Source organism: Salmo trutta, chromosome 32, assembly GCF_901001165.1.
Source record: "Salmo trutta chromosome 32, fSalTru1.1, whole genome shotgun sequence".
Classification (NCBI taxonomy): domain Eukaryota; kingdom Metazoa; phylum Chordata; class Actinopteri; order Salmoniformes; family Salmonidae; genus Salmo; species Salmo trutta.
Window position 1 is genome coordinate 18044839 of NC_042988.1, and position 27088 is coordinate 18071926.

The window sequence follows — 27088 nt, forward strand, 5'->3', positions numbered from 1 at the left end:
GGAAACTCGGGCAAAAAACGAGAGCTTAAAGGCGCTGCATTGTCTATACGTCATCTGCATTGACAATACAGTATTTACTGCGATGCGGCCTCCGCAGAAGTCAGAGCAAACATATTTTTTGCAGAGCAGCCCAGAGCTGTTGTGAAGGCAGTTGTCAAGAAAGTGTGTTTGTGTATATCTAGGACTGCCCCCCCTCCCATCTACTGTCAACCAACCAACCCTCCACTCAATTTGACCTCTGCATGCCTCTGGAGACTCCGCAATTGCGTCACAGCATCCTTACGGCGCCTCAGACCACATTTTCGGATTAAGCGTGGTGATACGGCAGAGGTATAATAATGCCGAGGTCAAAACATGACGTCAGTGATTTTAAGGCTGGAAAGTCGGAGCTCTAGAAAGAGGCACGAGTTCACGAGATGGAATTCCGAGTTGGATGACCGTTCAAATCTATTTTTCCGAGTTCCCAGTTGGTTCCAACGGACTGAAGTGGGAAGTAGGAGATTTCCGAGTTACTAGTTATTTTGAACACCGCATAAGTCAATACATTTTTCATTCATGTTGACGTTTTTGTTAAAGATATTTTAGTCGCGCGATTTTGCATTTGACTATGATATTTGGTGCAGTATTTCTCAAGTGACTTGCCGAGTTTCTCTTTGAGACCGCACATCATTGAAGTATCCCTACTGTTGACCAATCGCCGACGAGGGGGCGTAGACTTCATCGACCGACTTCCGCCCGAACTGCTGAAAAAAAACATGCCGAAGTCCAAAACAAATAAAAACGTCACAAAATGTAATCAAAATATATACACGAACGGTTCCGTCTGGGATGCATGCGGACGCCACTAGGCAACAAAAGAGAAAAACAACAACATGCTGGAAATGTTACATAACAAGAGGGTATAAATAAGCAGTCAAATGAGGCTGGGATGTTGAGGTCAGTCTTATGATACAGATAATACATTGTGTTCTGGAAAAGGTATGACGAAGAGAAGAGGGGGGATGCATTGATTATACTTATTATTATCTCATTCAGGTGCTGACTGTAAACCAAAAATGAGAACGGACTAGGTTATTGATGAGTTTTTGTTTCGCAATATCTAAGTTCACTGAGTTATGGTAGAGGTTGTTCAGTTTCCACTGTCTAGTTATGGTTCTGTACTGTTGCTTTGGCTTACAACTTTTTCTACCAAACTTGAGAAGTGTCATCTCTGATAACACTCTGGCTAATTGGATGTAAATGACGTCACGCTTGGGCGAGAATACGGCCCCTTGCTGCAGAGTGCAGATATCCATTCAGCCCCCCTCCCTCTGGTCAACAACACAAGCTGCACAGAGAAGCAAAATGGCCGATAGTAAACTAACCGACCTCACAGCGCTTTGCAACCACCAAGAGGTTATGCATGTGTAGTTTACAGCAAAAACTACATTCGTACGAAAGGATATACGTTAACTGAATTTCTCGATTGTTAACATTTCGCCTTTTGGTGATGTTATTTCTTATTTGGTTTAGCCTTGAACAACCGTTAGATTGCTAAACTAGCATTAGCTAAATCGGTTTCGAAGAATTTCACAAAGTACTTTATGTTTGTGATTCCTGAGGTGAGTAACTAAAACATTATTTCACACGATGTAACGTTAAGTTGTTCATTACAATGTTGTAAAATGTGTGTGCTATTTTTGTTTATCCATGTTAAGTTATAAGCGACAGCTAGCTAACGCCAGTCAGCTAAGTTAGCTACAGAGAACGTCACTGAAGTTTTATCGTAGCTTCTTTGGCCTTGTCAGTCACTTCAGTCCAAAAACGACAGTTGATTGTACAGACAAGTCATGCTATGAAGCAGTATTGCCTAGTGTGTGTGTGTGTGTGTGTGTGTGTGTGTGTATATATGCATGAATAATTTGAGAAACGCAATCAATTCAGTTAACATTGCTATTAACTATTTTCGATTACCACGGAGTACTCAGCTAATCAACAGTATATATGTGTGGATGATATGTATGGATATTTTTTTTTAACTATGTATGGAGCTTAACTATGGGAGCTGATTAGCAAGCCGGCAGCTGTACGTCGTGTTCCCTACTAGGCTTTACCGTTTGAGCGGCAGTTAACGAAGTCAAAGTTGCTCGCACGAAAGCGCTATCTTACTGCTAGTTAATGTCGATACTATTTTGACAATTTAGCTAGATAGGTTAACAAACGTTTGTGTCGTTGCGTGACTTTGTTCTCGCGGAGTCTGTTTCGTCCGTTTTTTCAAGTTTACCGTCACCGGGTGTCCAGCTTGGGGCTACTCTGTACTCGAGCTCGAGGCTGAAATAGGCCTTCGCAAACGTCAGCGTGATACCACCAGGCAAGCGTCTGCTAGCTGATTTGTATTAAGTGGCACTAGCTAGCATAATGTAACGTTAGCTATTATGGGAATTGTTTTTCATTAAATGCCGCGTATAGATCCACATAACAGTTTAACTAGTCAAATAGTTCTAGTAAAAACGAACATTAGATTGCTTGCTAGCTTGTTATTAATCTGACCATTTTGAGCGGCTTAATTTGACTGCTGTCCTTAAATTGTATTTACAGACTAGACTACTACTTCGCAATTTGGACAAGCTATGGGAGGCCAAAATGCCTCCCATAGCGCAAATTTGCTTTGTTTACGTTTCCCATACATACAATCAAAAGACCCCACATTTTCAGCTTACTAGCGTTTTCAGTGGAGGGCTTTTGTAAAGCTGAGTCAAACAGGGGGACTAAAACTAAATGCCACCCCGGTGATACCTGACCCATCTAGCCAACTAGCTCGCTCTATCCTGCACACACTCACCTTCTCGCCATCTCTACTAGCTCGCTAGGCCTTGATCTACGTGATAATTAAATATTTCTACCAGCAAACGGGTTCTTTTATCTACCAGTCAGGTACTGCCCAGTCTTACATTTCCTCTCTGTTGATGTGTGTTACATGTTGTTTGGAGTTGTAATCGTTTGCTTGAAAATGAATAATTCAGGATGTCTACCACAGATTGTTGTCAAGGTTGTCTGCTTAATACTATAGTTCTGACAACATTTACTAATTGTGTAAGAGTTCATTTTAATAAACTGTTGATAAAACGTTTTTAGGCAAGTCGCAGCAAATGTATGTAACTTGATGTTGATGCCTATCGCCCATTATCAATGCCCACATCCATTTAAATGTGTCCAGATAGGAGAATCAGGAAAGGGAACAGCAGTTCATGGAAGACAAGAAAAAGAAGAAAGAGGATAAAAAGAAAGGGGAATCTTCCCAGAAGGTATATAATATCCACTTTTCATCTGGAAATTAGGCCTACATAATTCAGAGTGCTCTGAAATGTTCCTCAAAACAGAATTGTCTGGTGTTTGATCCAGTTTCATGGCCCATTGAAAGTCAGAGCCACACTGTTCCGGCTGTGTTTTAATTGTAGTCGTGACAGCAATAATGATTTACTTGGCCTGCGCACCATAGTTGCTTGTGGTATTAGCACTTGACATTCGTTACAATAACGTGTTGGCTGTTTCATGGCACTGACGGTCTTCTATACTTTCAGGTGACTGAACAAAAAGTCAAAGGTACGTTTATTTATTTTTTTCCCAATTTTTATTTTTTTGTTGTCATGTATATACAGTACCAGTCAAAAGTTTGGACACACCTACTCATTCAAGAGTTTTTATTTATTTTTCTAAGTTGTAGAATAATAGTGAAGACGTCAAAACTCTGAAATAACTCATGGAATCATTTAGTAATCAAAGTGTTAAACAAATCAGAATATCATTTATATTTTAGATTCTTCAAAGTAACCACCCTTTGCCTCTGACAGCTTTCCACACTTGACATTCTCTCAACCAGCTTCACCTGAAATGCTTTTCCAACAGTCTTGAAGAAGTTCCCACATATGCTAAGCACTTGTTGGCTGCTTTTTCTTCACTCTGCGGACCAACTCATCCCAAACCATCCCAATTGGGTTGAGGTCAGGTGATTGTGGAGGCCAGGTCATCTGATGCAGCTCTCCGTCTTGGTCAAATAGCCCTTACACAGCCTGGAGGTGTGTTTTGGGTCATTGTCCTGTTAAAAAACAAAAGATAGTCCCACTAAGTGCAAACCAGATGGGATTGTGTATTGCTGTGGTAGCCATGCTGGTTAAGTGTGCCTTGAATTCGAAATAAATCAATGTCCCCAGCAAAGCACCATCACATCACCACCTCCATGATGCACAGTGGGACCCATGCATGGGGAGATCATCCGTTCACCTACTCTGCGTCTCACGAAGCCACGGCAGTTGGAACCAAAAATCTCAAATTTGGACTCCAGACCAAAGGGCAGATTTCCACCGGTCTAATGTCTATTGCTCATGTTTCTTGGCCCAAGCAAGTCTCTTCTTCGTATTGGTGTCCTTTAGTAGTGTTTAAAAAAAAAAAAAAAAAAAAACTATATATATTAATTATTATTTAACTAGGCAAGCCAGTTAAGAACAAATTCTTATTTACAATGACTGCCTAACCCGGACGACACTGGGCCAATTGTGCGCCGGTTTCTTTGCAGCAATTCGACCATGAAGGCCGGATTCACACAGTCTCCTCCTATTTGGGCTGCAATCTGAAGTACAGTTAACTCGAATGAAATTATTCTCTGCAGCAGAGGTAACGCTGGCAGTCCTCAATAGAGCCAGTTTCATCATAGCGCTTGATGGTTTTTGACTGCACTTAAACGTTCTTAATGTTCCTTATTGACTGATCATGTCTTAAAGTAACAGTGGACTGTCATTTCTCTTTGCTTATTTGAACTGTTCTTGCCATAATATGGACTTGGTCTTTTACCAAATAGCCTTATCTTCTGTATACCACCCCTACCTTGTCACAACACAACTGATTGGCTCAAATGTATTAAGAAGGAAAGAAATTCGACAAAATAACTTTTAACAGGGCACACCTATTAATTCCAGGTCACTACCTCATGAAGCTGGTTGAGAGAATTCCATGATGATAGCTTTGCGCAAAGGGTGGCTACTTTGGCGTCAGGTAGCCTAGTGGTTAGAGCGTTGGACTAGTAACCGGAAGGTTGCAAAATTGAATCCCCAGGCTGACAAGGTAAAAATCTGTTGTTCTGCCCCTGAACAAGGCAGTTAACCCACTGTTCCTAGGCTGTCATTGAAAATAAGAATTTGTTCTTCACTGACTTGCCTAGTTAAATAAAGGTTTTAAAAAAAAAAAAACTTAAATTATATAATTTTTATATTGGAGATTCTATTTTTTTGTTTCTACTGATTCCATGTGTTCATAGTTTTGATGTCTTCACTGTTATTCTACAATGTAGATAATAGTAAAAAATAAAGAAAAACCCTGGAATGAGTAGGTGTGTCCATACTTTTGACTGGTACTGTACATCTGTAATACCCCTTCGTTTCATCAAACAAGATAATGATGAGAGTGGAAATAGCCAAGTTTATATTATGTTACATAACATTATGATTAGGAAGCATTCCAGCTTTGACTTTATTGACTTGTTTCATTTTCCTTAAGTGCCAGAATCAACCAAGGCCAGCTTCACGCAGTCACTAGCCACTCCTGGCTCTGTGTCTCCCAGCCCTGGCCCCACTCCACCATTGTCCCCCTGCCCTGCAGCTGGGTTCGCTGTTCCTCCGGGCGGGAACAATGCAAACCGGGCGGCTGTGGCCAACGGACAGCCCCCCACCGCAACTCAGCGCTATATGCCCAGAGAGGTGCCCCCACGATTCCGCTGCCAGCAGGACCACAAAGTGCTTCTGAAGAGGGGCCAGCCACCACTGTCCTGCATGCTGCTGGGGGGAGGCAGCGGTAGGGGAGACGCACCCCCTCTTTCACAGGGAGATGCCCCCAATGCAACCACATCTGGATCCACAGGTGGGTCAACATTGAAAGGAAAGGATGTGGTTTGGATCTGAAGTCAGCAGCAAAATGAATATTCGTCCAAGTGTAATTAACATGCTGTTTTAACCTTCTTAACATGGTCCTCAAGTTAACAAAGTATGTTTGCTCATTATCTACAGATACCAATCCGGGTTCACCTTCTCCTTCACCCCCTCACTCCTCACCCTCATCTTCAGTCGCTGCTTTTTCAACTTATGCAAATTCCACATGGGGGGTGGGCTCTGGCAGCCAGCCCCCTTCTCAGGGCTGGGAGAAGGTGATAGTGGATGGGAGTGACCTTGAAGAGTGGCCCAGCATTGTGGGTGGGGATAGAGTGGGTACCGATGGAGCAGAGCTGGATGGCCCCAACAACAGCAGTGCCTCACGGACTGACAAATGCACCCAACAGCATCTGAGGACAGGAGGAGCAAGAGCTGGGAGTTCAGACAGTCCCTGCCCACCCCACTCTTCCCCCTCGTCACTCACTGAATGTGTCCTGTCTGGTGTCGTGTGGGGCTCTTCCAGTCAGCCTGGAATTGGAGTGGCCGCAGCAGCAACAGCAGAGGGGCCAGTGCTCAACAATTCCAAAGTCTCCTTTCTTCCTGGGACTCAGGAGAGCCCTCTTAGTGTGAACAGTGGGATTCCTGGTGCCAACTTCAACCCTAATGCCAACCCTTCAGCCTGGCCTGCCCTTGTGCAGGATGGAACGACAGGGGTTGGTGCAGCTACCACCGAAGCTGTGCCCTCATCCATCACAACATCCTTTTCTGCCAGTGCCACCCATACTCATCCACTCTCCTCTGTGAATCAAGCTAGCCATCAGCACCAACTCCATGAAATGCCTGCCAGGGATGGAGAACATCTCCATGGGGACTGGGGGGGCTTGGGGCCGGAGCTTGGAGAAGGACCAAATCAAGGAGGCAGAGACCTTGTGGACAGTGGGGTTGTTGGAGGGAGCGGGCATCTCTCTGCCTCGTCATCCTCCTCCACAACCTCTTCCTCTTCATGGGGAGCCTTGCATCCCCCCTCCTCTAACCTCAACACAGGTGCCTCTAAGACTGTCGGGTGGGACAGAGTAGGGGGAGATGCAGCTCAGGGGGAGGAGGCAAATGTGTGGGGCTTTGGCAGCCAAGGTGAGAAAGCTGGGTTGGCAGGAGATGAGGAATGGGTCAGGGGAAATGATGTTAGCTCAAATACCCCAGTGGTATCTCAGGGAGCATGGGATGGGGCTACAGAGGAGGTTTGGGGCGGTACACAGGGGTCGACAGATGTCAGGGGTTCCAGCAACCCAGCAATAGGAAGTAGCGGTGGAGGCGAGAGCAGCAGCAGCAGTGGAGGTAGCGGAGGTGGTGGTGGTGGCATATCCCAGGATTCTGCCTCACCAACATTTGCTACTATGACAACAGCTTGGGACAATCAGAAAGAGGTTGATGCTGTGGGGGAATGGGCAGGTCAAGGTGGCAGAGGAAGTGGAGACCCCTCATCCTCCAGTGGAGGAGGGTCCAGGGCTGGGAGTCACAATCGGCACCAGGAGCATTCCCGCCACCGCTCCAGCAACCCACCCCCCAACCCTGAAGTGGCCTTACAGAGCATGCTCAGCCGGTCGGACCTGGATCCCAGGGTGCTGTCCAACACCGGATGGGGGCAGACCCAGGTACAGCAGAATGTGGCCTGGGACCTGGATACAGGAGCAGCCAGTCAAAATGAGGGACGCAGTTCCCCTGCATTTCCATCTCAAGCCGTTAATTCTACTGGTCAGGCATCTACTTACCCCGCAAGCAACAGCACAATGACTACTGATCCATCTGCTGGGGCCCATATGCCTACTATGAACACTGGTCCTGGCCCTGTACCTTCAAAGGGTGGCTGGGATGACGAGTCAAATTGTGCTCCACCATCCAACATGCGGAATTCTGCTGCCTCCAGGATGCCAGTGGAAGATATTGATGGCAGCCAGGGAAAGACGAGTGGAGCCTGGGGCGACGTCAGTACTTCAGAGAGCCATGGCAAAGGCTGGGGCAGTGAGGAGCAGGAGGGGAGAGACCGCAGAGGGGGCGGAGGAAGTAACTGGAGAGATTTCGGGGAACAGGGTGGCGGAAGAGGGAGTGGCTGGGGAGGTGGTCAGGAGGAGAAGGGGACTGCAGGGGGTTGGAAAGAGATGGGTAGGGAGGGAGGTGGATGGGGACAAAGAGGGGGAGGCAACTGGGCGCAGCGTGAACCCAAGACAGTCAGTGGAGGCTGGGGGGAAGGGAGGGGCAGAGGTGAAGTCAACACGGACAAGGGATCTTGGGGTAACATAGATGAGGGAGGCCCACAGAGGAGTTGGGGAAGTGGAGGTGACATGGGCGGCAAACCGCACCAGGACTGGTGCATGAAACCGCATTCACCACAGATACCAAACAGCCAAGCGGCAACATTGAAAGCCCCAAATCAACAGCAACATCAATCACAGACCCAACAGCCACCAGGAGGCTTGGGCAGGTCAGGAGGTCCTCCTACCCAGAATCAGAACCAAAACTCGGGCTGGACTGCTGGCCCCATCCCTCAGATCCCTGTTGGGCCTGCTGAGGCCCCCGAGCCCAGCGGGTGGGAGGAGCCCTCCCCTCAGTCCATCAGCCGCAAGATGGAGATTGACGATGGCACTTCAGCCTGGGGCGATCCCACCTGCTACAACAGCAAGAATGTGAACCTGTGGGATAAAAACAGTGCCCCCTCTGGTCAGCCACCGCCACTTCAAGGCCAAACTCAACAGGGTCCACCTACATCCATACAACAGCCACCACCAAGGAGACAGCTTGCGATCCCAGCTAACCGGGACTCAAACCCTGGCAATGCACCTGGAATGGGTAAGCTATGCCCGATTTATTCCTTCGAAGGCCAACAACTTGCATTTCTGGCAGATTCTTTAATCCGATCTTCTCTGTATTACCAGGCCCAGGTATGTGGGGAGGGGGTGGCAACCTCGTTGGACAATCTGTGGATAATGGCACTGCTTCCTGGGGGCAGACTTCTGATGCACCATCTGGCTGGGGAGACCCAGATAACTCAAGCAAAGCTGCTGGTTGGGGAAACCCCTCATCTAAATCTGGTAAGACACTTCGAGTTTTCATTGTAAGGCAAATGTGTTGGTTGTTACTCTTTAGGACATTGCATGACAAATTTTTGCATGTCCCATAGGTTCAAAGTCGGTGCAAGAGAGCTGGGGCAAAGGAGAGGGCCCGGTTCCAGCCTCTCGACACTCCAGTTGGGATGAGGAGGAGGACGTTGGTGGAGTTTGGAACAGCACAGGCTCACAGACCAGCAGCAACTACAACTCTGGTGGCTGGGGGCAAGGCCCTGGGGGAAAGAGAGGCAACATCAAGGTATTTTTGTGATTAGGGTCTGCTTGCTCAATTTTGTTTTTATATCCTAAACTGTTGAACTATGAAAGACATCTTTCTTATTGAGAGATTATGTTTAGCTACATTGCAGGTTTCTGTTTGTTCCCTAAAGGGTGGAGGTGGAGACAACTGGATGAACCCAATGACACGACAATTCCAAAATATGGGACTCATGGTAAGCCCTATTAATTATGTCTCAGAAGAAAGGATGGTGACAATGCATTTTCTGTTGAAGGGTAGGTAGCATAAACGTAACCACATGTAAAATATGGATTTGCATTAGAATACTCATCAAAAGTCCCAATACAAAGTTGCACCTCACTTTTCAATTTTTCGAGTTATTACATAAAACTGATCAGAATGCCGGAAAAAATATTTGCGGGGTGTGACATATATTGGAGGACCCGGCAAGCCAGTCTATTCCCTATAATGCAAGCCCTCTGCCAATTGGCTACATAGCTTTATTCAAGCCTGTCTCGAAATACAACACTGCCCCTTTAAGACAAATAAGCTCTTTACCTGACTCGTCTTTTAAAGTTGTCTAGAAATGTACATGTTTTGTGCTATTGTAGGAAGCAATGACTCCCCTATTACTGACTACAAATTATCTATAACTGGGCTAATAACTTACTAACTAGCAAAGGACCTCCCGAGTGGCGCAGCGGTCTAAGGCACTTCATCTCAGTGCACGAGGCTTCACTACAGTCCCTGGCTTGAATCTAGGCTGTATCACATTCGGCCATGATTGGGAGTCCCATAGGGGTGTTTGGCCGGGGTAGGCCATCATTGTAAATAAGAGTTGGTTCTTAACTGACTTACCTAGTTAAATAAAGGATAAAAAAATATTAACAAAAATGTCCACGTGACTACATGAGTACCCTTACCTTACTCCTCCTCTGGTGATGTAGAGGTTAATCCAGGCCCTGCAGTGCCTAGCTCCACTCCTATTCCCCAGGCCCTCATTTGTTGACTTCTGCAACCGTAAAAGCCTTGGTTTCATGCATGTTAACATTAGAAGCCTCCTTCCTAAGTTTGTTTTATTCACTGCTTTAGCACACTCTGCAACCCAGATGTCCTAGCTGTGTCTGAATCCTGGCTTAGGAAGGCCACCAAAAACCCTGAAATTTCCATCCCTAACTATAACATTTTCTGACAAGATAGAACTATCTTACTATCCAGGTCTGTGCCCAAACAATTTGAGCTTCTACTTTTTTTAAATTCACCTACTGCCCCCAGCTGTGCCCTGGACACCATATGTGAATTGATTTCCCACCATCTATCTTCAGAGCTCGTGTTATTAGGTGACCTAAACTGGGACATGCTTAACACCCCGGCCATCCTACAACCTAAGCTTGATACCCTAAATCTTACATATATCAATGAACCTACCAGGTACAACCCCAAATCTGTAAACACAGGCACCCTTATAGATATTTTCCTTACCAACCTGCCCTCCAAATACACCTCTGCTGTCTTCAACCAGGATCTCAGCGATCACTGCCTCATTGCTTGCGTCTGTAATGGGTCTGCGGTCAAACGATCACCCCTCATCACTGTCAAACGCTCCCGAAAACACTTCAGCGAGCAGGCCTTTCTAATCGTCCTGGCCCGGGTATCCTGGAAGGCTATTGACCTCATTCCGTCAGTAGAAGATGCCTGGTTATTCTTTAAAAGTGCTTTTCTCACAATCTTAAATAAGCATGCCCCATTCAAAAAATTTAGAACCAGGAACCGATATAGCCTGTGGTTCACTCCAGATCTGACTGCTCTTGACCAGCACGAAAACATCCTGTGGCGTACGGCATTAGCATCAAATAGCCCCGCGATATGCAACTTTTCAGGGAAGTTAGGAACCATTATACACAATCAGTTAGGAAAGCAAAGGCTAGCTTTTTCAAACAGAAATTTGCATCCTGCAGCACAAACTCCAAAAAGTTCTGGAACACTGTAAAGTCCATGGAGAATTAGAGCACCTCCTCCCAGCTGCCCACTGCACTAAGGCTAGGTAACACTGTCACCGATATATCCACAATAATTGAGAATTTCAATGAGCATTTTTCTACGGCTGGCCATGCTTTCCACCTGGCCACCCCTACCCTGGTCAACACCCCTGCACCACCCACAGCAACTTGCCCAAGCCTCCCCCATTTCTCCGTCACCCAAATCCAGATAGCTGATGTTCTGAAAGAGCTGCAAAATCTGGACCCCTACAAATCAGCCGGGCTAGACAACCTGGACCCTCTTTAAAATTATCATCCGCAATTGTTGCAACCTCTATTACTAGCCTGTTAAACCTCTCTTTCGTATCATCTGAGATCCCCAAAGTTTGGAAATCTGCTGCGGTCATCCCCTCTTCAAAGGGGGAGGCACTCTAGACCCAAACTGCAAAAGACCTATCAATCTGGTTTCCGAGCTGGTCATGGGTGCACCTCAGCCACGCTCAAGGTCCTAAAAGATATCATAACCACCATCAATAAAAGACAATACTGTGCAGCTGTATTCATCGACCTGGCCAAGGCTTTCGACTCTGTCAATCACCACATTCTTATCGGCAGACTCAACAGCCTTGGTTTCTCAAATGACCTCCTTGCCTGGTTCACCAACTACTTCTCAGAGTTCAGTGTGTCAAATCGGAGGCCCTGTTGTCCGAACCTCTGGCAGTCTCTATGGGGGTGCCACAGGGTTCAATTCTCGGGCCTACTCTTTTCTCTGTATACATCAAAGATGTCGCTCTTGCTGCTGTTGATTCTCTGATCCACCTCTACGCAAACGACACCATTCTGTATACTTCTGGACCTTCTTTGGACACTGTGTTAACTAACCTCCAGACGAGCTTCAATGCCGTACAACTCTCATTCTGTGGCTTCCACATGCTCTTAAATGCAAGTAAAACTAAATGCATGCTCTTCAACCGATCGCTGCCCGCCCGACCGACCAGCATCACTACTCTGGACAGTTCTGACTTAGAATATGTGGATAACTACAAATACCTAGGTGTCTGGTTAGACTGTAAACTCTCCTTCCAGACTCACATTAAGCATCTCCAGTCCAAAATTAAATCTAGAATCGGCTTCCTATTTCGCAACAAAGCATCCTTCACTCATGCTGCCAAACATACCCTCGTAAAACTGACTATCCTACCGATCCTTGACTTCGGCGATGTCATTTACAAAATAGCCTCCAACACTCTACTCTGCAAATTGGATGCAGTCTATCACAGTGCCATCCGTTTTGTCACCAGAGCCCCATATACTACCCACCACTGCGACCTGTATGCTCTTGGTGGCTGGCCCTCGCTTCATATTCGTCGCCAAACCCACTGACTCCAGGTCATCTATAAGTCTATGCTAGGTAAAGCCCCGCCTTATCTCAGCTCACTGGTCACCATAGCAGCACCCACCCGTAGCATGCGCTCCAGCAGGTATATTTCACTGGTCACTCCCAAAGCCAATTCCTCATTTGGCCGCCTTTCCTTCCAGTTCTTTGCTGCCAATGACTGGAACGAATTGCAAAAAGCTGGAGACCCATATTTCCCTCACTAACTTTAAGCACCAGCTGTCAGAGCAGCTCACATATCATTGCACCTGTACATAGCCCATCTGTAAATATCCCATCCAACTACCTCATCCCCATACTGTTATTTATTTTTTTGTTCCTTTGCACCCTAGTATTTCTACTTGCACATTCATCTTTTGCACATCTATCGCTCCAGTGTTTAATTGCTAAATTGTAATTATTTTGCCACTATGGCCTATTTATTGCTTACCTCCCTTACCTCATTTGCACACACTGTATATAGACTTTAACTCTATTGTATTATTGACTGTATGCTTGTTTATTCCATGTGTAACTCTGTGTTGTGTCGCTTTGCTTTATCTCAGCCAGGTCGCAGTTGTAAATGAGAACTTGTTCTCAACTAGCCTACCTGGTTAAATAAAGGTGAAATAAAGAACATGCAGCTCTCGCTTTGATCTCAAACCAACCCCATTTGCTCATGACCGCTCATGCTGTAAACACAGTCCAGTTCAAAGTAAATGGCACAGATCCATATATGGCAATGGTCTATTTGCATATAGAGCTACTGCAGCTCTGATATGTTTATGCCGCACCGGACTGTGTAGCGTACGGGCTGAGTAGTGAGTGTCAATGCAATAGAATTTTACTCCGATGCGTTCTGCCTACATAAACATTTCTTGCGTAGTTATTGTTTCGGTATGCTACATTGAAAGTGGCTAATATTGCATTGATTCAATCACAATTGCCACAGTAAAGGGATACGTTGATGGTGTTAACAAGAAACTCTAGAACAGTGGTCACCAACCTTTTCTGAGTCAAAATGTAAGCTGAGATCTACTGCTCATATTTTTTTTTTTACCTAGCTAAAACAACCTATGCAACATTAACCAGTTGAAAACAGTACTGTAGCGATCAGGTTTGTGCAGTAGGCTATAAGCCCAATACGTTATCACCACATATTAGCTTTGCTTGAATTGCCCTGCCAATGCATTTTTGTTCAGGCCATTTAAAAAAATATATATATTTATTTTTCAAAGTTTGAGGTAGGCTATATGATCACACTGGTAATAGAGCCATTGTTGTATTACTTGTGAGACATAGCTGCGTGAGCATACATTTAAATAATTCGTTTTTTATTTTACTGTTCTTATGGGGCCGGCATCTGATGTTCAGTCTCAGCGGAGGGAGGGAGCAGCATACAGAGACTGCCTCTTAACACCCCTCCGTTCTCCCTTTCCTTCACTGACCAAAAAGGGACACGGTCTTCCAGCTGATTGCAAAACTCGAGTTGCACCGCATTATTGCACAAATTCATGTTACTCCTATGAACAGAGAAAGGGAAATATTCCTCTATTAAAATGACCCAAGCCGCTATTAATAACGCAACTCTCTATAGATACTTCCCTACTCATTCATTACTGCTGCAGTGCATGTTGTAGCACTGAGTGCAAATGGGATGAACTCTCATTTCATGATATTTCTGTGCAGCAGTCCCGGGGAGCTGTGTGGAATGCGTGCAGTTTAGAGGGACCATTGGTTAGCACTGCTTGAGTCAGCCAGTTGCTGTCCACACCTAACTTACAGCTACATTAAAGTAAACCAAATTTTGGCAACAATTTACGGCTGAGTTAGCTACCAAAGTCAAAGAGCCAAGGAGAGGACTTCAGAGGGAGAGTCTGCATGCTAATCCAATAGTGCGGTAAATCCACATTGAATTTGCATGGTTTATCTCATCACTGCTGACACTCGATGTACCAGTAGGAAATCGAGCAGAGATGGTCAACTGGATTTAGTCGCGGGGGCGATTTTTCTTTTTTTTCTTCTTCTTTTTTTCTTGAGTGGACGATCTGGGGGGCCGGAACATAATTACAAATAATTTGTAGACTGCAAATTATCCACGATAAGCCCAAACCGATATGTTTGACTAAAACAACAATTTCAAACCTTGCTTACATTTTTATACAATCACATGTCTTTTTATAATGCTTGGGAATACTTGGAACAGATTTCCAAAATTAAAAATCACTGAACTTATTTATTGTTTTTTTTATGTCCAACAATGAACCATTAAAAAAAAATATATATATATATATTTTGCACACAGAACTTGGTCCAAATAAGGCCACCAGTTGGGGAACCCTGAAATACAGCTTGCAGGCTTCACAAATAACGCTCGGCACAACACCTGGTTTCATTCCAAATCCTGCCTTCCACTGGTTATACTAAGCCATTGAAGTCCTCCGGGATGAAATGAGCACTGCATACAGTAGATGTGCGCACGGTTTCCATACTCCACCAAACACACAGGAGTAGAGGCGTTGCAGCTTTTGGCATTAATTTAAATGGTTTCTTATTAGTGGATGCACATAGTATCTCACCATGATTTGGAATGTAATTACATGCTAGCTTGGCTAGTAGCTAACGTTAGCCAACTGGAACTAGCTAGGTAGCATAGATTCTCAAGATGATGTTCTGAAGATGTTTTAAAAAATGGTAAAACATAACCGTGTTTGTAGTAATGGTTAACCAGATCATGACTACTAAGTCTTTGATCACTCTGTAAAAACTCAAGCTTCCGACTCTTTTAATAGGGCGAGGACTTGAGTCTTGATAAAAAGTTGGAAGGAGATAAGAGAGGGATGAACGACTACAGCGGTGAAATGCGGAGAGGAGGAAGAGGTGGCGGAGGCTACCGTATGCCCAGTTCCAAAGACATTGGGCCTGGAGACATGGGGCCTTACAGTGACAAGGTAAGAGAGTCATACTCCTGTCAAAGGGTTCAAGGTGTCCTTGAAGCTGTGCTAAGCAGTGTTTGCATGGTCTGTCGATTGGCCTAGGTGGAGGAGGCTAGATATGTTGACCCTATCATTAGCTAGCCAGCTAACATCAACTAGATTTTTTTGTCAACTAACTTTATAGATATTTTCCTTTTATCAGCTCTCACTGTTCCTTTATAATTTCATATTTAACTGTACTCTTCTGTATATCGTTCCAGATGGGTGGTCATGGTTTATTTGGTGGCAGCGGTGGGATGCCTCAGTCTCGGGGAATGCGCCAGTCTGGGATGCATCCCATGAACCCCTCCCAAGGGTTACGCGGACAAGTCCCTCATCAATTCTTGTCTGCGCAGGTACGTTGCTTGTGTTGTTCCACGTTGTGTATGAGCAGGTGCTCCAAAAGTCAATACCAATATACACTGCTCAAAAAAATAAAGGGAACACTTAAACAACACATCCTAGATCTGAATGAAAGAAATAATCTTATGAAATACTTTTTTCTTTACATAGTTGAATGTGCTGACAACAAAATCACACAAAAATAATCAATGGAAATCGAATTTATCAACCCATGGAGGTCTGGATTTGGAGTCACACTCAAAATTAAAGTGGAAAACCACACTACAGGCTGATCCAACTTTGATGTAATGTCCTTAAAACAAGTCAAAATGAGGCTCAGTAGTGTGTGTGGCCTCCACGTGCCTGTATGACCTCCCTACAACGCCTGGGCATGCTCCTGATGAGGTGGCGGATGGTCTCCTGAGGGATCTCCTCCCAGACCTGGACTAAAGCATCCGCCAACTCCTGGACAGTCTGTGGTGCAACGTGGCGTTGGTGGATGGAGCAAGACATGATGTCCCAGATGTGCTCAATTGGATTCAGGTCTGGGGAACGGGAGGGCCAGTCCATAGCATCAATGCCTTCCTCTTGCAGGAACTGCTGACACACTCCAGCCACATGAGGTCTAGCATTGTCTTGCATTAGGAGGAACCCAGGGCCAACCGCACCAGCATATGGTCTCACAAGGGGTCTGAGGATCTCATCTCGGTACCTAATGGCAGTCAGGCTACCTCTGGCGAGCACATGGAGGGCTGTGCGGCCCCCCAAAGAAATGCCACCCTACACCATGACTGACCCACCGCCAAACCGGTCATGCTGGAGGATGTTGCAGGCAGCAGAACGTTCTCCACGGCGTCTCCAGTGTGAACCTGCTTTCATCTGTGAAGAGCACAGGGCGCCAGTGGCGAATTTGCCAATCTTGGTGTTCTCTGGCAAATGCCAAACGTCCTGCACAGTGTTGGGCTGTAAGCACAACCCCCACCTGTGGACATCGGGCCCTCATACCACCCTTATGGAGTCTGTTTCTGACCGTTTGAGCAGACACATGCACATTTGTGGCCTGCTGGAGGTCATTTTGCAGGGCTCTGGCAGTGCTCCTCCTTGCACAAAGGCGGAGGTAGCGGTCCTGCTGCTGGGTTGTTGCCCTCCTACGGCCTCCTCCACATCTCCTGATGTACTGGCCTGTCTCCTGGTAGCGCCTCCATGCTCTGGACACTACACTGACACACAGCAAACCTTCTTGCCACAGCTCGCATTGATGTGCCATCCTGGATGAGCTGCACTACCTGAGCCACTTGTGTGGGTTGTAAACTCCGTCTCATGTTATCACTAGAGTGAAAGCACCGCCAGCATTCAAAAGTGACCAAAACATCAGCCAGGAAGCATAGGAACTGAGAAGTGGTCTGTGGTCTCCACCTGCAGAACCACTCCTTTATTGGGAGTGTCTTGCTTATTGCCTATAATTTCCACCTGTTGTCTATTCCATTTGCACAACAGCATGTGAAATTTATTGTCAATCAGTGTTGCTTCCTAAGTGGACAGTTTGATTTCACAGAAGTGTGATTGACTTGGAGTTACATTGTGTTGTTTAAGTGTTCCCTTTATTTTTTTGAGCAGTATATTTTTTAGCTTGTCTTTAGATTACCATTTTGGAATGTTGGCCAGGTTGTCTAAGAGAACTCTACATTCTATATCCAGAGAGCATTTTTTTTCTTTCTCCAGTGTCCACAATGCTAATACACATGGTGATGCTTTTTTCACGTCACAGGTGCCGGGCCCCATGCTAAAGCAGATACCCTCTCCTGGCAGCAGTGTTGGCGGAGTAGGTGTTGGAGGAGGGGTGTTCCCACCTCAGCTCTCACCACAGCAACTTGCCGTGCTTAGTAACATTTACCCTCATGTGCAGCAATTCCACCTGGTAAATATCGTCTCCGCCTCGGTGTTGTGGTTCAGGCCGTCTGAACCATTTATCACAATTTTCTAAATTGCTCAGTAATTCAAATAATCTTGTATTGATTGGATATCAAGTAATTGCAACTGTAAAACTGCTACTACACTAGCTCTCTCAGTGGAATAGAATAGTAAAACTACTTTGTGCCTGCCAACTCCATACCTTCCTCCACCCCCCCCCCCCCCCCTTTCCAGGCTTGTCAGCTCCTTCTGCAGCAGCAACAGCAGCAGCAGCTCCTGCAGAACCAGAGGAAGTTGCCTCAGCCTATACGCCAGCAGACTGATCCACAGCAGGTACTGAACGTCCCATAGTAGTGTAGTGCCTTATCACTATACCTATAGCAGTTCAGACTAATTTAAATATTAGATGCAATAGTTGTGCTAGACTTTCAGTATGTAGTAGCTTTCTAGCCAGCTTGTCTTTAGTCTCTTGATGCAGTGTTTGTTTATGTACATATTTTTCTATCTTTTCTCTTACCCTATGTCTCCATAGCTGGCTAGAATCATGGCTATTCTGCAACAACAGAGACAGCAACAACAGGGCGTGGTAGGCGGAGGCAGTGGGAGCTCCAAACTGTCCCCATCTCTTGGAGGGGCACCAAAACAGCCGATGGCAGACTTGATGCCCCACCCTGGTATGGGTGGGCCCTTGTCAGATCTTCATGCCAAAACACAGGGGATGTACTCTGGTAAGTTGCTTAGGTTTGGTCTTCGTTATTATCTCTCTGACGCATCTCAGTCCAATCTGTCAGTTTAGAGCAGTCTACTCAGTATGACGTCAAAGGCACACCATTACTAAATCATATCCAACTAATTTGTGTAAACAGTAGCTCGTATATCACTGTTGCCGTGACGAAAGTCTTTCATTTAAATCACCTAGCAGCTATTCCGTGATGTTCGATTTCAGGGGATTACACTGGCCCAAGTTTTATCAACACAGCCATCTTTGCTCATGACTGCATTGAATTAACCATCTGACCATGTTTTTTTCTGGTATCTCAGGTCTTGCTCCCGGAGGCAATCTGTCTGGGCTGGAGCTGGGCTCCATGGTGGGGGGGGTGAAGGATGGAGGAGGAGGAGGAGGGCAGCAGTCCCGCTTCAAATGGATGATGGAGGGTCACTCTCCGGCCCCCTCCCCCCCAGATACAGCCCATCACAAGAATGGTGAGTCATTAAAATCCAGTTTCTTGCTAATGACATGAATGATCATACCTATATAAAGCCATAAAAGGAAAAGCCATGTCAAACTGACAAATTATTTGTATTTCTGTTTTTGTCTTGTGTGCTATTGCAGGTCCTTTACCCATGCCCATGAAAGTTCGAGAGGGCTCCCCATATTCACAGTATGAGTTGCTCGGGGTTGATGGTTTGGGAATGCCCCCTCAGGGCCCTTCTGACAACTGGCACCGTACCCCTGGAAGCAAGATGGGCACCATGACTGGGACATCCAGCTGGCCCCCAGGTAAGTTGCTTTCAGTACCCCAAGTGCCTAATGCACAATTTTGAAATGCACATATGAAAGGCGGCAAAACATGTCAATATTGCCAGGCTCAGTAGTCTTCCCTGTGGTTTCTGCGGTGACAGAGTTCCAGCCTGGAGTGCCCTGGAAAGGCATCCAGAGTGCCGACCCGGAGTCGGACCCGTACATGACCCCTGGCAGTGTGCTGGGCTCCCATGGACCCTCCAGCCTCAGTGACTCTGACCACCAGTTACTGCGAGACAATACAGGTACTCACTGTTTAATCACTGCTTCTGTATAAGTATTGAATGAGATTAAACCTATTGGCACACCTTGGGCTGTTGCAGTGACCATATTACTGGCGGTCACGAGGGCAGTCAAACTGCCTGGTGGGAAAAGCATCCTCCATTCGCTATTTAAGTGCATAGATGACATTTAAAAAAATCCCGCTGCCCCTGTTTTGGTACAGGTGCACGACAATGGTCCGTTCTAAATCAAAACAAATTTCACAAAAATATATTATTTTGTATATGTAAAAATAAGATTAAATCAAGAATGGTCTGATGGGGGACAATTAGGGTTGCAAAGGGTCTATAAATGTACAGACATTTTCCATGGGAAGTTGAGCCCTGGAATTTTGGAATTGTGCTTAAATTCATCAAAAAAGTTAGCTTATAACAGTGAACCTTTTTTTTGTAGGATACATATAAGGCAATTGTAGGTCTTGTGGCATGTTTTGGTTAAACTATCCCCAATTCAATGAAATTGCAACCCTCTGCATGCACAGTGCATTCTTCCATCACATGTACAGCTGATTCTCAAGAACTTGCAACTACACTGTCCGAGCCAAGGACTACATGCTTTCTGGTAAGTTTTCATTACAGTACTGGGTGGGGTGAATATATTTTATGACATAAATTATTTTTTTAGTAGGTAGTAGCCTAGAGCAAAGTGTTTAAATAATTTCTAACTTGTTAACAATTTCTGCTAGTTAGTTTTTGCTTCCATGTGGGTTTTAGTTTGCTTGAGCCTGCTAACTGTGGAGTGTTAATTCATCTGTTTCCATACATGTTTCATTTTAAAACATTTATCTTACAAAGGAGTTGTTTAATCTAACTGCTTAACTATTTATCTGTACATGGAATTGTATTTGTTTTTATTTACTCCTTTTTTCCCTGATCTTCACAGGAAAATGCCACGGGCACTATCTGTGTGGAGACATTTCACTGCAGCTAATGTAGAAGGAAAAGCTGTCTACATTTGCAAATACTGTGCCAAATCATATGTGAAGAATGCAACAAAGATGCAGAATAATCTGGCCAAGTGCATAAAGTTTGCTCACAACAAGCAACCTCTGACAAAAGTACCTCTACTTCTATTCGAGGTGAAAATGATGAATCAGACACCTTATCGATAGCAACAGCTCATGGTCCTCCTGGAATCAGAAGTTTTTTTGACTCAATGGATGAACGTAGTCAGAGAAATGCTGATGAATGTCTTGCTCGAGCTGTGTATGCAACTGGTTCACCTTTGATGCTCACAGGCAATGTGTATTGGAAGAGATTTCTGAATGTTCTTCGCCCAGCATACACCCCTCCAACCAGACATGCTTTATCTACTCATTTGCTAGATGCAGAGTTCAAGTGAAGGTCAAGCAAATCATAGAGAAAGCAGACTGTATTGCAATCATCTCTGATGGGTGGTCGAATGTTTGTGGGCAAGGAATAATTAATTAACTACCTATCTCCACCCCTCAAACAGTATTCTACAAGAGCATAGACACAAGGGACAACAGACACACCGGTCTCTACATTGCAGATGAGCTGAAGGCAGTCATCAATGACTTTGGAACACAAGGTATTTGCACTGGTGACCGACAATGCGACGAACATGAAGCATGCCTGTTCTAAAGTGGATGAGTCTTAACCTCACATCACACCCATTGCCTGTGCTGCTAATGCATCGAATCTGCTCCTCAAGGACATCATGGCACTGAAAACAATGGATACACTCTACAAGAGAGCCAAGGAAATGGTTAGGTATGTGAAGGGTCATCAAGTTATAGCAGCAATCTACCTCACCAAGCAAAGGGAGAAGAATAAGAGCACCACATTGAAGCTGCCCAGCAACACCCGTTGGGGAGGTGTCATCATGTTTGACTGTCTCCTGGAGGGGAAGGAGTCTCCAAGAAATGGCCATATCACAGTCTGCCGATATGGACAGCACCATCAAGAGGATCCTCCTGGATTATGTATTTTGGGAGAGAGTGGTAAGCAGCCTGAAACTCCTGAAACCTATAGCAGTAGCCATTGCGTGGATTGAGGGAGACAATGCCATCCTGTCTGATGTTCGGACTCTGATTGCAGATGTATGAGAAAAAATAGGTACTGCCCTGCCCACTTCACTGTTTCTCCAAGCAGAGGAAACAGCAGTTCTGTAATACATCTAAAAGCGTGAAGACTTCTGCCAGAAGCCCATACACGCCGCAGCATACATGTTGGAGCCCAAGTATGCTGGCAAGAGCATCCGGTCTGGTGCAGAGATCAACAAGGCCTATGGTGTCATCACTACCGTGGCTCGCCACCTTGGTCTGGATGAGGGAAAGGTTCTTGGCAGTCTGACGAAGTACACTTCCAAGCAAGGGCTTTGGGATGGAGATGCAATATGGCAGTCGTGCCAACATATCTCATCAGCCACCTGGTGGAAGGGACTTTGTGGATCTGAGGCTCTTTCCCCTGTTGCCTCCACCATCCTCCAAATCCTACCAATATTAGCCTCCTCAGAGCGCAACTGGTCCTTGTTTGGGAACATGCACACCAAAGCACGCAACAGGCTGACCAATACAATAGTTGAAAAATTGGTGGCCATCCGGGCAAATTTGAGCCTTTTTGAGCCTGACAATGAGCCATCCTCAAGGTTGGAAAGTGACAGTGAAGATGAGGCCTCAGTCTGTTCAAGAGGTGGACATTGAGGAGGTCCAGGGAGAAGACATGGAAGACAACCAAAGCTTTAGTTTCTAGACTATCATTTTACAGATGTATGTTGAAAATGTTTTTGGGAGATGCGATGGATCATTCAATAGTCCCTTTTGTTGTTCAGTGAAAACATCCCATGTGAAGAGTCAATTCATTGAATTAAACTTCAATTCGTAACTAAACATTTGTATTTCTATTGAAAGGATTTAATCATTTACAATTGTCTACTTATGATAAGGTAAGGTTTGTTTCTGTCTACATATGATATGGTAAATATATCCAATTAAAAAAAGTGTCATGTCTTTGGCATCATTAGATTGAAGACTGTTATTTTATCCAATCAATTCTCTGTAATTATTATTACAGAGTTAAACTAATCATGGTGCGACGGGGGGGGGTGGCCCAGGGCTCGTCAGGAATGCGCACAATGGTAGCTTGTAGGCTATGTGTGGAAGCCAGGAGATGCTATATGTGTTCTTTAGTTAACGGTCAATTACTGTGAGACCGACAGTTACTTGATTGTAAGTCACCGGCTGACCAAGTTTCATGACCGCCACGGGCACACCATATGTTGTATTGCAGTATTTCTTGACACATCCTATCTCTGTTGCAGGGCCAAACCCCTCCCTCAACACCTTGCTGCCTTCACCAGGTGCCTGGCCCTACAGTGCCTCAGACAACCCCCTTGGCAATGCACACAGCACAGGTAGTGACATTCTCTAATATATGAACAGCTTTAAGGTCTAGTCTAATATGTGAGAGAATGAGCTGCTAACCAAAGCTCTGTAAATTGATGATATATTGAAATTAGCTGTTTCCCTTGGTCATTTATTTTGGTGTGTTGAAAGTTGTGCTTGTTTCCTCAGCAAAGTACTCTGAGTACAAACCCAGCTGGCCCCCAGAGCCCATCGGACACAATAAGCCGTGGAAGACCAGTCGCGTCAGTTCCCAGCTGCCACGCCCCCCTCCTGGACTGACCAGTCAGAAACAGGCCTCGACTTCCCTATGGGGCAGCGGAGCCCCGCGTTTGACCAGGGGCTGGGGAGAGGGCGGGGGCAGTCAAGATTCAAGATTTGGGACAGGTAATATTATATACCTGGATCAACCCTGTAGCGATTTTAACTTTTTCCTGGCCAACTTGATACAAAACCATTTATAGCTGTTGGGTTTTCAGAACTCATTGTAGTAAGATATTTATTAGATACTGGCTTTACAACAGAAAAAAGATTGAAAGACTACCCTTTGTTTCTGACTGCCCTCTTTCTCTCCGTAGTCTCAGCGTGGAATGATGGTGTGGCCTCCAGAGGCAGCTGCTGGCTACTGCTCAGCAACCTCACCCCTCAGGTACAGATGGAGAGAATTGATAAAGATGATAGCACTAGCACCAATGAGCAGGGAGGGAATGAACAGAAGGATGGGGTGGGGGGAGAGGGCCTAGGGATTATGTTGTGGGTGATTTGGAATTTTATGTTTTCTGACCCATCGATGTCATGTGTGACCCAAGTGTAATTGGATTGTGAAGTTGGCTGATCCATTTAATCAATTAAGGATTGCATGAATGACATTGGCATGAAAGGGTTGTTAAGGGAAAAACAATGGGGAAATGTTTAATTCTACTGCCCACCCTTTTAGTCTCACACTTCCCCACCGCAGACACACTGGTATCCCACTAAGTTTTCTGTTCTCCTACAGATTGACGGTTCCACACTACGGACTATCTGTATGCAGCACGGCCCCCTACTGACCTTTCACCTCGGCTTGACCCAGGGCAGCGCCCTGATTCGTTACAGCACACGTCAGGAAGCAGCCAAGGCCCAGGGTGCACTGCACATGTAGGCTACTATCCCTCTACACACTAACAAACACTGTGCTGCTGCCAAGTGTAATGCTAAATGCCTGTAATGAAATACTTACAAATTTGCCCTAATGTTAGCTCCATGCAACATGTTTTTTATTTTACCATTATTTAAGATTATAATGCTGAATTGGAGCCATTCAGTTAGTACAATTTCTACTACTTCACCTGTTTTACTAAAGGACACTGACATATTTTGTTTTCTCCAGGTGTGTTCTGGGGAACACCACAATCCTGGCGGAGTTTGTGAGTGAGGAGGAGGTGGCTCGCTATTTTGTACATTCCCAGGTTGGAGGTGTGGAGGGGGCCAGCCCAGGGGCAGGGGCGGCCCAGGGCTCGTCAGGAACGCACACAGCGGTGGGCAACAGCGGAGGGGGCTCCCCGGGGAGTGAACGAGCAGGAAACAATTTGGGTGGAAACAGCGGTGGAGGAGGGATTCTGGGTAGTGTGGGGCCTTCCAGCTCCGGCTGGCAAAGTTTGGACGGTACGGGCAGCTCTCCAGAGGCCACCTCAGCCCAAGGTCCTGGGCTTGGTATTTTTGCTCAGTGGAGCGCCAACGGGGCTGGGAAGGGGGTAGGGGGTGGGGTGGGACGGGTAGAGGCAGGGAGGTCTGGGCTCTGGGGTGGTGTGACCCCAGGTTACTCCAGCAGCACCTTGTGGGGTGCACCCCAAATGGAGGACAGGCACCAAATGGGCAGCCCAGCTGCCCTGTTGCCTGGTGACCTGCTGGGAGGAGGGGCTGACTCCATCTGACACCTTCACATAAGTATATATTTAGACACACTGACACGACATACACTGGGAAACGCACACAAATACATATATAAATTACTAAATATAACCACGTAAACACATAACCACGTAAGCAGAAATGTGAGACATGCTTACACACATTCTCATGGCCAGACTTAAGCTATTATATAAACAAATGCAGGGACTGTTAGACGTGTAAGGCCTTTTTCCACAGATGAAGATTTCAACTGCTAGACTTGAACCTGAAAAATGAGTCTGTCGGTCTGAGAGACTGGCTGGATTGCATTGTGCTTAGTAGGTGATTTGATGACGGACTTATACACATGCACACACCAAATACAAACTAGCCTTCGGACAGATGGGCACTGTAACAGCATTACTCGCGTCATATAGGAAAACTACGTGATGCAGGACAACCTGCAGTTTCCATTCATGTCCCTTATGGAGACTGAATCAAAACATGTGCAAACACACTGCTCTGATTGATGACAACTGTATCTTATTGTGTATGTTAGTTTCTGTTTTGTATGGTTGTTTTTATTTTGAACAGTGGAATACTGAAATGTAATTGTTCCTTTCAAATGCTGACCTCCTACTGTTGTTTTTCTCTCAATCACGTTTGTTACTGTTACTATGATAATTGTTGAAACTCTGGCAGTATGAGGCAACATTGCATTTCTCAGAGTGGGATACTGTGTGTGGAATACTCTGTGTGTGTGTGTGTGTGTGTGTGTGTGTGTGAGAATGAGACCAAGTGATAAACCCCTGTGTGAATGTGAGGATAATGTAGTGTGCATGTTACTGCCTGTCATGATTAGTGTGCGAGGCTGCTTACAGAAGGTCTAAAAATATGTTTTGAGTGCATTCGGTATACTGCTGACTGTGTTCAAGAACATTGGCACTAATGCTTTTTTTTTTCTCTCATTTTAAGATTATTTTTTTTGCAGACTTTTTTTTTTTTATTGTCCGAACTGCAATAATAAAACTTTTAATGACACAAAGAGCTGAAGGCATATGTATTGAGAAAAAGGACATGCCAAATCTTATCAAACTGTGGAGTGGTGGGGGGTTGTTTACAAGACACAGAAAAGAGTTACCGTGCGTTTATATGTTTTGTTGTGTATCGTTTTAAATTAAGACAGGCTTTAACACTCCTGTTCAGTGTTTCGTTTTGAGATTTTACAAAGAAATGTATTTAAACAGAACAAGATTACTAATAAAGATGAAAGTATTGGCTTCAACTTGTCTTGTGGTCATTGAGAATTGTCCATCTATACAGAATGGCCTTTTATCCTCAGGTGTCCCAACACCGTTCACACACGGGTTCCTGTGTCCACTCCACGTCACACACACTCAAATAATCCGGTGTCCATCTGCTATGCCATTTTAACCAATCCTATTTACTGTACAAGCCATACAGCCTGTAAGAAGCATGCGCTTCTCCAGCGATCTATCATTTGCGGTGCAATTAGTATGACAGTATTGAGTATTTAAATCCTGTATGTGAAAAACCAGAGATGGGCAACAAAAAAAAATTGAACTCGTGGCTGCAGTGGCTAGCAGGTCTGAATACCAACATCCATAGCCAGATGTGCAGTCAGAGCTGGCCCGAGCCAATTGGGGAACTTTGTTGGGCACCCCACCTTGCGAACAAAACATTTTGCCATGGGCCAGTGAATAGATTTTGCAATTTTATAACACAGTTCCTGCAATTTTACCAATTTTGTCATAGAGTGGAGAGAAATGTTTGTAGTTTTGAACGTGAGAGTGATTTTGTTAATCAATGGGGTAATCGGTAATTTGACCATGATTACTACAAGTTTAGATGGCTGGCTAGACTAATTTACCAATCTAAAAAATGTTAGCTGATTAATTGGACTAATTGAGTGACTGTCAGTAACTGACGTAACAACAAAAAATGTGATGCACTACCAAATTTGGAAATTGCATCATGTGTTCTACTATTCTGACTTTCAACATCAAGTTTAGACCCCAACTGAGTTCCACAAAAGGGGGGGCTGCCAGTTGCCCATCACTGTGCAAAACCATCAGGGTCTAGAGGTACCTTATGGGGACCTCCGCTGTTCTTTCACTTCTGCTGCTTGTGTCCAAACTCCAGGGTGCAGGACTATGGAGAACCCTTTGGTAATGTGCATGAGGACAAATGTCTGGATGGAATCTTCACTATC

At 45.3% G+C, this 27088-nt stretch overlaps 1 protein-coding gene across 4 annotated transcripts; it reads left to right on the forward strand.

Annotated features, from left to right (window-relative positions):
• Positions 1-686: 686 nt before the first annotated feature.
• LOC115171303 (trinucleotide repeat-containing gene 6B protein) lies at positions 687-26140 on the forward strand. 4 transcript variants are annotated; one of them, XM_029727997.1, is made up of 21 exons: positions 687-936; positions 3197-3284; positions 3561-3582; positions 5530-5889; positions 6036-8741; positions 8828-8983; positions 9073-9257; positions 9388-9450; positions 15383-15541; positions 15787-15921; positions 17676-17825; positions 18053-18151; positions 18351-18546; positions 18860-19021; positions 19152-19319; positions 19442-19585; positions 22905-22997; positions 23158-23373; positions 23565-23635; positions 23984-24123; positions 24356-26140. In XM_029727997.1, the coding sequence occupies exons 2-21, from the start codon at positions 3228-3230 to the stop codon at positions 24897-24899; spliced, it is 5826 nt and encodes a 1941-aa protein (XP_029583857.1). In that variant the 5' UTR covers positions 687-936; positions 3197-3227; the 3' UTR covers positions 24900-26140. The 4 variants fall into 4 exon arrangements, with proteins under 4 accessions (XP_029583857.1, XP_029583856.1, XP_029583859.1 ...); XM_029727996.1 differs by lacking the exon at positions 687-936 and adding an exon at positions 1186-1601; XM_029727999.1 differs by lacking the exon at positions 687-936 and adding an exon at positions 1186-1601 and having other exon boundaries at positions 5536-5889.
• The last annotated feature ends 948 nt before the right edge of the window (positions 26141-27088 follow it).

What these genes read in the sequence shown, in the direction of transcription:
- LOC115171303 (XM_029727997.1), top strand. Translation starts at nt 3,228, where the DNA reads ATGGAAGACAAGAAAAAGAAGAAAGAGGATAAAAAGAAAGGGGAATCT. An exon ending in TCCAAAATATGGGACTCATG is followed by an intron (nt 9,451 to 15,382) that starts GTAAGCCCTATT and finishes CTCTTTTAATAG; the next exon opens with GGCGAGGACTTGAGTCTTGA. An exon ending in GACATCCAGCTGGCCCCCAG is followed by an intron (nt 19,320 to 19,441) that starts GTAAGTTGCTTT and finishes CTGCGGTGACAG; the next exon opens with AGTTCCAGCCTGGAGTGCCC.